The following is an 11715-nucleotide window of genomic DNA, read 5'->3' as shown; positions in this document are numbered from 1 at the left end:
TATAAATATTCACACATGCTCATTACATTAAACATTAAACATGTTCATATTCCTAAAAACAAATTGTCCAAAGAGTAGATGAAAAGACCAACCGTATTTAAATGATAAAATATTTATTTTATTATTATTATTCACATGGGGTAATTAATCTTATACCGATCAACCTCTTATATTCAGACAAAATTTGCAGTAACAGTCCATCTAAATGTCTCTATTAATCTATGATTAATTTCTCATAGAAAGAGAAATATCTTTTGTTTACAGTACATTACCTACCTTTTCCCATTTCCTTTATAATCCAAGCCATTATAAGACATACATATATATTTATGCTCCACAAGAACATGAGAGCAATATATGGATTTCACAATGAAAACACTTTTATGCATTTATACAAACAACAGAGAATCTACATGACACAGTAAAGTGAGGTTCGTGTGCACACAGTGAGTGTCCATGTTTCCCTTTGTTGTTCTTCAGTTTTGAAAAGCAACGACTTGTTTTGTCTGTTCTTGCTCTTTATCTTGGGCCAAGGTTGGTCGGAGGACTTTTAGATGTTGTTGAACCTTTCTTGTTGGGATAAGCTTTAACGTTCCCTTTTGGTTGAACTTTCAAATAGAAATCCAACTGGAAAGAACAAGAAAAATGTTAGTCTATTACTGAAAAAAGTCAGTAATCAATAGTGTATTTGTGATGTTGTTCATCACCTGTACAGCTTCAGCCGGTCCCACTGTTACTGTTTTGGTAAAAGGTTGGTAACCTAGTGCAGAAGCCGTCACTGTGTAGGTACCCGGCAAGAGCAGACGGAAATAGTCTCCATCCGTTCCTGAAACAGCATGAGATACATTAAATTAATTATTAAAGCTCTCTACAAAATCAGCTTTTAAATGTAGAACAACTCTCACCGCTGGTGATATCATGGTTTATGCCAGCCACAGAGATCACAGCATTGCTAATTGGGTTGTTGTTCTCATCATAGACCATGCCTTTAATCCCATGGTGCACCTGGAGGTCAAGAGACAGTCCAGATATATGTCAATTAAGCTTTTGGTTATGGTCAGGCACTGCACTTAAAGTGGTAAACCGATTCCATCCATTACTTTAAATGTGCTGCTGAGAGGTGTAGAGTTACTTGAACTCACAACAAGACCCCTGAAGCACTATATCAATTTCACATTATAAGTATCTAGGGACAGGTTCATTACCTGTTAGTGCCATGGAGAACCAATTTGTCCTTGTTACTTGTATTTTCTAGAATACTGTCCTCCTTTTTCTTGTTTGCTTTTGAATACAAAGCTCTTTCTCAATTTGTTCAATGTTTTGAATGCAGAAATGGAGTTTGAACTTCTACTTGTTTCATTACAGGCAGACATAGCTGAGACTAGAGCAGTGAAACAGTCAAATGTGAGAAGAGTTCCTCACCTGCTCCATGTAGGACACCAAAGCCTCTCTGTTGGCCAGCCACTCACTGGCGAGAGCCGTCGCTGGAGGAAACTTATCACAGCTGAGCTCCAGAGTAATCTCAAAGCAGTTTGTGTGGAGGTAGTTGAAGTCTTGCATCCCTTCAGAGACATTGAGCGATAATTCTTCTTAAAGGGTTAGTTCACCCAAAAATGAAAATTAGGCTGCGTTTTACTCACCCCCGAGGCATCCTAGGTGTATATGACTTTCTTCTTTCAGATGAATCCAGTCGGAGTTATATAAAAAATTGTCTTTGATCTTTCAAGCTGTTTAATGACACTCAACGGGTGTTGCAGTGCTTCAGTTCAAAAGAAGTGAAATAAAAAGTGCCCATCCATTAAAAAAAAGTGTCTTACCTGGCTCCATCCTCCTGGAGCTGCTTCTGTGTACAACTGTTGGCGCAAGCTAGATTAAAGTGATTATTACGTTTTGAATATGGATATTTTTTGTACAAAAATGCATCGATTCGCTACAGGAAGCCTTTATTCACCCCTCGGAGCTGTGTGAGATACTTTTTTATGGATGGGCGCTTTTTATTTAACTTCTTTTGGACTGAAGCAATGCAACACCCGCTGACTGCAATGATAGAGCTTGAAAGATCCAAGACAATTTTTAATATAACTCCGACTGGATTCGTCTGAAAGAAGAAAGTCATATACACCTAGGATGCCTCGGGGGTGAGTAAAACGCAGTCTAATTTTCATTTTTGGGTGAACTAACCCATTAAATCACACATTAAATATATATTACATTCTTCAGTGTTGGCCAGGGTCAGAAATTAACCAGTGTTGGAGTCAAAAATGCCACAAAATAGGAGAAAGATGTTCACTGTTTTTTAAATCAAATATTTCGTAATATTTGTATTGCGCTCCTAAATTAATATTTTCAAGAAAAACGATCACTCATACACAAAAAAACATCTGTGTACACAAAATACGAACAAGAATACTGTTCACATGCTCATGCTTTACCATTCTCTGCTGTATTTTTTCTTTATGCAAAAGTTTTGTTTCCTTTAATATTTAATATAAGTTTTGTAATATGACCTTATAAATGTAAAAAAAAACTACCCCCTATAAATTAATTTTAAAATCAATTTGAATATTGGCCCAAGAAGAAATAATTTATTGACTGGCATACAGCTCTAAACTAGAAAACAATCTTGTTTCTTTTAAAATAAAAGTGCTTGTAATTCCCAAATTTCAGCTAAATTCTTCTAGATGAGACAAAACCACAAGCCTTGTTGAAGTAATTGAACGAGAACCGTGATATGTAAAATATAACCCACCCTTAGACAGAGAGTACCAGCTGGCTCCATTTGTGATTCCTTCATCAAAGTAATCGCCGCAGTTCCAGCCCTTATGCATCCAGCTGTGGCCGTAGGAGTACGTCTTTGCCAACTATACACACATAGTGCATAAACACAAAAATCTGTAAATATTCACCAGAAAATTGGGGGGAAAACAACAGCCAACTCTTTATTAGTTAAAGTGTATGATTTCTGTGCAATTACTCTGCTGGGAAAAACCCCATCTTAAATCAGTCTAAGCTGGGCTTTTTGTCTAAATTGATCTAATTTGGCTGGTATTTCTGGGATTTTGGGCACTTTTCAGCTGATAAGACATCCTAAACCAGCACCATGGAATGGAGTTGCAAAAATAATGACTGAATTCAAACAGGTTTCACAAACACTCCCTCCATTTGCCATTGGTCAAGCTAACAGATAACCCTGCCCCCCAAAACACACCATTGATTGAGTCTGTGTTGCCTCTGTAATGGTTTGATAGGGCCACAGAATCACAGTGATTACACTTTTTCAGGAAAAAAAAAACGTATATATGCCCTACTTTTGCCAACTGTTTCTGGACATTAAACTTTTTAGAAAGTAGAAAATTATACACTTAATGTTTAAATAAAAAAACAACATACCTTTTTGAATATTTTATCATCGGGGGTAGCCGAGTTAGATGTTTTGCCTCTTATCCGGGGTTCGCGAGAGTTATCAAAGGGGTAGTTAGCGACTACAGCGCCACCGTGGAGGTTAGCCGACAGAACAAAGTTGTAATTTTGCATCCATTTTATCACTGCTAAAGTCTCTGGCTCAACCTGTAAGAACCAAGAATACAGAGAAAAAACGATTAGAAAACACGCATGCTGTGTGCATTATTTCAGGCTTTGTTTTACATTTTTTTTGCCATGACACAGCGTTCTGGAATATTCCTTCAAAGCTGTTATCTGAGAAATCTGACATGTGGTAATGTATCCCACAAGAGTTGAAGGGATAATAAACCTCCACCTGGCCCTGTTGTATTAAGTAAGATCAGTCTGGCCAGCTCCTTAGAGATGGCTGCTGGGTATTGATCCGTTCTTGCTCTGTTTTGAGGAGACGTTGTATTTATTATGCATGGATCTGTATATATAAACATCCAAGGGTCCCTTTGGCCTCAGCTGTCATTGACGAGTCGGGTTTCGTGCTGTGAACTCACACAGATGTTTTTCTCCCTGCTTAGCTCTGTGTAGTGCGAAGCCCACGCTGGGGTCAGAGGTGTCACGAGTGGGGTTTGATGTGAGAGTGACAGCTCTTGACTCACAGAGAAATGATTGGAACGTGTCATACTCCTCCAACTGCAGTTCTTCTGTTGTTGTCCTGAGGGATGTCTGGCTGCCAGTGAACATACTTACTTCTCCAAAGCTGGAGTTCTCATTCTAGACTGAGGAAAATAAAGAGTTGTTCCTGGAAAGAGCTGTTTAAATGGTTTGTATTATTCTGATGGGCTCCAAAAATCTGGCAATTATTACATAAAACCAAATTCTGTACTATATTTCAAATAGGCATATTTGTGAACTAATTTGTGCTAAAGGTCAAATGCTTCTGCTTCCACTGAACCACAAGATTTTCTTTGTAACATTCTTAAGTCATGATGGATAGCATGGATCCTCGCAGATGAGATTGACTTTATATTACTCAGCAAGTTGTGAAAGGCTAACCAAAATATCCAGAGCTCATGAAGACTAACAGCAGTACAGGCTAAAAAAGTTCTTTAGACAGGCCAAGGCTCTCTATTTTGTGAAAGGTGGGCCTGTTGGCGGTTGATAGATAGCAGGATGAGAGCTGGGTGGGTTACTGACAGACTAATGGAGAGCTTAATTTTGCCGTCCAAATGTAAAAACAAAAACGTTTTTCTTTGCAATGCAGGATACTGGCTTTATCCTGTATTTTACTTCAGATTGGAACAGTGATTTTTCTGTGTGTATGCACATTGTTAGGGCAATAAAAAAGTCACCCCATGAAAACATATACAGAATGTTGCTATGATGAAAGCAGCAACACCAATGTCATGGCAGAACGACCCACAGATAATTGAATCTGGGATTCATTCCCAGTCTTTCACAAAGTTCTACACATTACTCATTACATGTTTATTTAATTAGCAAATATTTTGGACAATTTGAGATTTGTGTACTTTTTTTTTAGTGTCATTCCTCAGATTTTTTTCCAAAATCAGTCTGATAATATGTTTGATTTCCCAAGGAAATAAATCAACAATACCAATTTCCGCTTCCTCTTAAAGATTTTAGCTCCAATAATGATTCTTTTTTGCCTATATTTTGAATGAACAGTATAGAAATGACAGAATTAATATTTATTAAAAATACAATTGTTTCAAAAGAACATTTCATTCATTTTTGGAATCAGACTAAACTGTCCGTGCTTTGTGTTTTTGATTGGCTTATAAAAGTCATGCAACTCAGGAATCAGACTACACTGGTTGTGCTGAAGGTTTCTTTACTCACTAAAAATAATGCATTTGGTTTTAGTATTACGTTGAAAACAGTTGTGCTGCTATTTTTGTCTCTTTTTTTCAGGATTATTTGATCAATAGAACAGCATTCAAAAGAACAGCATTTATTTGAAATAGAAAACTTTTGTAACATGATGTCATTTTTCATCAATTTAACACATCCTTGCTGAATAAAAGTATTACTTTCTATATTTAAAAAGTTTTAAAAAGTATTATTTAGTATCTATTTAATAAAAATAAAAAAAATCACACTGACCCCAAACTTTTGACCAGTAGTGTACATTAAATGGTTAGCATATGGCCTTTCATGTATACAAACATTCTGTGTTATCGTAACTCTTGCAAAGTGTATCTTATATTGTCTGAACATCTTTCCGCACTTTCAAATCACTACACAAGCTCCATGACTAATTGCTTGACTGGTCTCTCCCACTCATCTCATTCTGAGCAGACAGCAGTAGTGTATGTGACACTGATTGATGCCCACCTGTAGTTCCCAGTTGTCAGGCAGTGGCAGGTGGTGGTTTTGGCCATTGTGCCTCTCGTAGTAATACATAAGAGCATTCAGGTCTGGGAAGTTGCGGTTCAGGTCCACCTCCTTTGCGTTTCCACGTCCCACTAAGTAGCCGTTGAACTCTGGACCCTGTAAATCAGAGAAAAGAGCAAATCATTTCCTATCCTTTAAGTAACCTTTGGGGAGAAATATCACCTTTTAACATTCTCAATATGTCAGGTGTGAAACTTATACCTCAAGTGGTTTATTGTGCTTCAGTGTATTGCGTAAGCGAGCTAGACGATGTTAAAAAAATCCTGTCTGATGCTGAGGTGGTTTTTCTCTGCTAGTTCATGTCTGCTCCAGTGAGACGCTTGATAACTGGGTGTGTGTGGCTACATTCAACATTCACCAGATCAGATCAAGAAAGAGTCCCTATTACTGTAATTTTGCATTCTATATGTGTGAACGTTGTACAGTAGGTGTATGGATGCTTTGTTCTAGAAAAAAAACTTTGTGTGTATTTTTGTGTGCATTGTTTTATATTTGGATGTTATTTTTGTGAGTTCTTCTGGTGTAATTAGTCTCAGAAGAAAGTCAGCAATGCACTCTGGGATATGGCTGATTCCTTCATAACAAACTGGGTGCCACCAGAGACTTACAACACTCCCACGCCACAGCTGCCATACTGAATAAATAAGTGTATACATATGCATGGTCACGTTCACACCATGAGCTGTTGGTCATGCATTTAGAAATGTGCCATTTTAGTACACTTGTTTTACAATGTAGATTAGCTACTAAAGGCTGTATACCTGCCTGGCTGCAACCTCATATCCATCCGGGTTCATCGAAGGAAGGATGTGGATCCGTGTGTCATGGATGAGGTGCGTGATTCGCTCGTTTCCTGCCCGATATTCCTCGCACAGGAACTGGGCTAAGTAGATGAGCAGCTCCCTGCCAAGCACCTCGTTCCCATGCATGTTCCCTATGTACTTGAACTCGGGCTCCACTGAAAAACACAGGTCAGGTGACCACCAGTCAGGAAGTCATGAGGTCATAGGGTCACATCTGTGAATAGCATGCAAGCAAAAAAGTTCTATGCATGCATATGAAGCAGTTCAGAAGCAACAACTGCATAAATTGAGAGCCAATATGCATATTAAGCTCTAAAGGGTTGCCTACTAAAAATTTTAAGAGATTTTGTCATAATTTTTCAGTTTTGTTCCAAACCTGTATGACTTCCTTTTGTGGAACGCAAAACAAGAAAAGTACTTTTTTTAATACAATGAAAGCAAATGGAGATATGGTCTCCAGAGAGCACCATACAAGTAGTTCATACAACTTAAACATTACATTATTTTGCCTTTTTAAGACATATATGACTTTTATATGAGGAACAGACCTTATTTATTTACAGAAAATTATGGCACAACATGAGAGTGAGTAAATTATGACAGAATATTGACAGAATCATTCTACAATGTGCAAGTGTTTGAGTAAGATGACACCATAAATGCTAGTATCAAATATGAATGAATTCAAATTCATAATTTTCCTCCAACAAAAGCTTTCTGAGTGTTTAACAGTGCAGCAGGCCACTTTCATCGAAATTCCTGTCTCACAGCCAGTTGTCAGTTCATTATTCACAATTATCTCTTCTAACAAGTACCAGCAGATTTCCGTTTGTTCTTTTTTGATGTGGAAGTGAGTGACGGCGAGATCGCAAATCTAATTAGTCACTGTGTGCAGGCAGACTCATAACGGTCTTCCCATCAATCATCAAATAATTCAATTAACAGTGCTGTGCCTCTGCTCAAAGAGTCACTAAAAGAGTGACCTCGACATTAACTCATGAAGCGCAAACATTTTTCGGGATCTAAAGGGTCAGGTCACAACGACATTGTCCACTCTGCTGTACCGGTTCCTGTTTTTGTACTGCATGAGGAACATGTATACATCCTGCAATTCTCTCAGGGGTTTTACCTTTGTACTCATATTGCCAAGAGAGGCAGATCTTTGTCACTACTCACTACCATTACTTTTGCCAGACAAGCCATTTGGCTTAAAAGTCAACCTAAAATCAAAATGCACATTTCTTATATATATATACAGTATATATATATACACACACACACACACACAACATTTTGATGACATGCACCCTGTGTGTGTGCTGTCAAACGATTAATCGCGATTAATCGTGTCCAAATAAAAGATTTGTTTGCATAATATATGTGTGTGTTCTGTGTATACTTATTATGAATATATAAAAACACACACATACAGTATATATTTTGAAAATATTTACATGTATTTACATGTTTATATTTATATTCATATAATTTATATTATAAATAAATATATTTAATATATAGCTAACATATTTTTCTGAAATATATACATGCATGTGTGTGTATTTATATATACCTAATAAATATACACAGCATACATACATATATTATGTAAACACAAACTTTTATTTTGGATGCGTTTAATCATGATTAATCGTTTGAGTCTGACAGCACTAATATACAGTATATATATATATATATATATATAAACTGATAATGGACAATTCTTATTTTTACTGAATATTTCAATTTTTATTATAAATGATTTATTCAAACACATCATCTTTATTTTTTTTTTAGATTGAGTAATGCATCTATTTTATACACTATTACAGGGGTGCACATAAGTGGTGCGCATGCGCGACCAAAATAAAAAATGCCCCCTGTAAATAATTTCAGACTCGTAATTTGCGTACGGACATGGTTGACAACTGTTAATCAGTGTTGGGCAGTAACGCATTACTTAGTAACGCGTTACTGTAATTTGATTACTTTTTTAGTAACGGAGTAATTTAACGCGTTATAATTTCAAAATAGTAATTAGAGTATAGTTACAAGCCGAGGTCTCTATATGTTACATTGCTGACAGAATACAGTGATTTATAATCTAGATTGTAAAAAGGATGTAGCACAGCACTGTCGAGTCAAGTGCCATTGGATTAGAGACCTGCTCCCACGAGACCCGACGCAACAGAGTGCGACATGGGATGGGACAAGCATGGGGCGAGTGCTGGTGCTCACGAATTCTCTCATTATAACACACGAATTGTAGACATTATGAAAGATTCATTATGCATATATTTACTGTGTTATAACGATGAACAGATGTCTTTTAGAGATTATAAATGTAGCCGCAGCAGCCGCTTGCTTTAGTTAAAAATAACAGTGTTCTGGGAATGTTGATGCATTAATAACAAATATTTATCGGGAGCGTGTTTGCTGGGATTTCATAAATTTCATGGAGAAAAAAAAGTAACGTAACTAGTAATGTAACTAATTACTAATTACGTTTGAAATAAAGTAATCAGAACAGTAACGTGATTACTTTTAAAAGGGGTAATCAGTAATCAGTAATTTGATTACATTTTCGGAGTAACTTGCCCAACACTGCTGTTAATGCACAATTAGCCTACTGTTTTAAATCGAAAAACTGTAATACTGTACATGTATAAGATTTCTATTCGCACTGAAATCATAAATCTATTCTAGGCTATCCGCTGCCATTTTCAAAGCACAATGCAAAAAACTGAGACATTTCATGCACAGAGGCCCTTCAATCGGCAGCGCAGCGCCAAAATAAAAGCTTGTTGATTTTCAGTTTGAAAATGATGAAAATTCATATTTAAAAAAAGTAAATATTAGCATTTTATTTTATGTTTAGTATAAAATAATTGCATTTTTATTTAATACTCACTTTTTATTTTAAAATATAATATATTATCACACTTTATTATTTTATTTAAAAAAAAACTAAACAAATAAAGTGCAATAATATTATTATCGCTATTATTAATTATCTTTTAATAGTTATATTTAATGGGTCACACTATGTGCAGTGTGAGGACCAAACCTAACCAGGTGCTGTTATGAGAACCAGACTGAAAAACTTATGTGCACCCTTGACTATATACAGCACTATTATAAACTATTAGTAGTGTCACAGTGACACCCAGTGGACAACGCTAATAGCAGCTGTAATTAGAAGAATGCCTGCAAAAAAAAACAAAAAAAAGATCAGTAATTTAGATTATATATATATATATATATATATTTTTTTTTTAGCAAAAATGCATTTAATTGCTCAAAAGTGAAAACAAATATATTTATGATACAAACGATTTGGTAACTTTATTTTACAAACTCAAGTTCATTGGAAACACACAACTTGGACTACATTTCTGCAAAACTCCAAAATGTACATGCACACACATACATAGCTACCAACTTTTGTTCCTTTCTCCAAAAATGTTATGCAATAAAACCCCTTTTTTAAATAAAAGAATCCTGAAAAAGCATCTAAACAGCACATTAGAATGATTTCTGAATGATCATGTAATGATGCTGAAAATTCAGCTTTGCCATCACAAAAATAATTATTTAGATTTTAAAATAAAATAGAAAGCGGTTATTTAGAATTGTAATAATATTCCACAATAATATTGTTTTTACTGTATTTTTGACCAAACAAATGCAGCCTCGGAGAGCATAAGTCACTTGTTTAAAAAACATTGAACAATCGTACATATTCCAAACTTTTAAACAGTATATCAGAAAAAAAAAAATTATGGTCGTAGTCTGAAAGACACCTCTTGTCATTTTTCAAAAATATATAAAACTAATTTTTACACCTGAAATATTGAAATTGGTTCATGATTATTTCACTCAGTTTAGATGATAAAACTTCTGTATAATTGGTATGTTTTATATGCATTTTAATTATGCATTTAATTAATTAAAAATTAAACCTCCAGGTCTGGGAAAAAAAGGTAAAACAATAAAACAAATACATAAAAATAAAGGACAGCATGATACAAAAGCTTCCAAATATAATTGCAATTTATTGTAATTAAATCATCTGTAAGTCTGAGGTTAAAGAAGAGAGAGAAAAAACTTCCATTACCACTGCAGTTACATTTATACTCTGAATGTTTTTTTTTCTATGCATGGTGCGTTGCATCAGCCTCACAAAAAGTGGAAAACAGTTGAACAGGTCTTCAACCACCACATCCTTTAAAAAAATTTTTTTTATTCCCCTTACTCAATCTGAAAAGTTCAGAAATAGACCAGCCTAAATAATACAACCCCATTCTCAAAATAAAAATCATGGCCACCAACCACAAAAGGGCCAAGATGGAGGTTTAACGAGAATGAACAAAAGCGTCAATGATTCAATGATGAATGGGTTTGAGTCAACTCACCCGATTTACTCAGCATTACGAATAGAACATTTAACATCATGCAGTAGTAAAAGCTGCAAATCGTCAGCCCCGTTACAGAATACTCGGCCACACGAGGATCCAGCGGTTTTCCTAAGGGACTTTGGCCAAGTACGGACCCAATCGACTGGCTGTTCGATTTACGACAGGGGAGTTCACCTATTGAGGAATACATCACTCAGTTCTGTGAGTTATCGTTTAGGGTACCTTTTGAGGAGGAAACATTAAAGGATATCTTTCGTTATGGACTGAATGAATCCATAAAATCATGGATGCCAGAGGGTAAATTTAATTGTAGTTTAAAGGACTTTATCGACTATGCTTTGCTGACTGCTGGGTCAGCGTTCACTGTGGGTATCGCGGAGGAACGCGACCCCGCACTCACTCGTGTAATGGTGGCCGTACTAGAGCACGCTCACAAAAAGGCGGCTACAGCGGAGCCTGATCGCAAGCGATTATCACTCTCCTAGTGATAGCTACTCTACAGAGCCCTAGGTTGTTTTTCCCAGCCTTAGCCTTAGCCTAGTTTTGCCTTGCCTTGCCCGTTTCCTTCGGTGTTGATCTCGAGTATTGTTTAACGTTTATCGCTCCCCTAGCGATAGCTACACTACAGAGCCCTCAGTCGTTTCCTAGCCCTAGCCTTAGCCTAGTTTTGCCTTGCCTTGTCT

At 36.2% G+C, this 11715-nt stretch overlaps 1 protein-coding gene across 1 annotated transcript in view; it reads right to left on the bottom strand.

Moving 5' to 3' along the window:
- Positions 1-257: 257 nt before the first annotated feature.
- LOC107566747 (carboxypeptidase N catalytic chain-like) overlaps positions 258-11715 on the bottom strand; it is a 23593-nt gene continuing 12135 nt past the window's right edge. The window contains exons 5-12 of the mRNA XM_016252279.1: positions 6573-6805; positions 5752-5907; positions 3391-3567; positions 2750-2861; positions 1423-1562; positions 906-1005; positions 708-826; positions 258-627 (exon numbers count right to left, since the gene is read on the bottom strand). Coding sequence (XP_016107765.1) covers positions 520-627; positions 708-826; positions 906-1005; positions 1423-1562; positions 2750-2861; positions 3391-3567; positions 5752-5907; positions 6573-6805 — 1145 coding nt within the window. The 3' untranslated portion in view covers positions 258-519. The remainder of the gene's footprint in view (positions 628-707; positions 827-905; positions 1006-1422; positions 1563-2749; positions 2862-3390; positions 3568-5751; positions 5908-6572; positions 6806-11715) is intronic.

The sequence above is a fragment of the Sinocyclocheilus grahami genome, unplaced genomic scaffold, assembly GCF_001515645.1.
Source record: "Sinocyclocheilus grahami isolate Dianchi unplaced genomic scaffold, SAMN03320097.WGS_v1.1 scaffold26.1, whole genome shotgun sequence".
NCBI classification, from domain to species: domain Eukaryota; kingdom Metazoa; phylum Chordata; class Actinopteri; order Cypriniformes; family Cyprinidae; genus Sinocyclocheilus; species Sinocyclocheilus grahami.
This window is presented reverse-complemented; position numbering and strand designations above follow the sequence as displayed.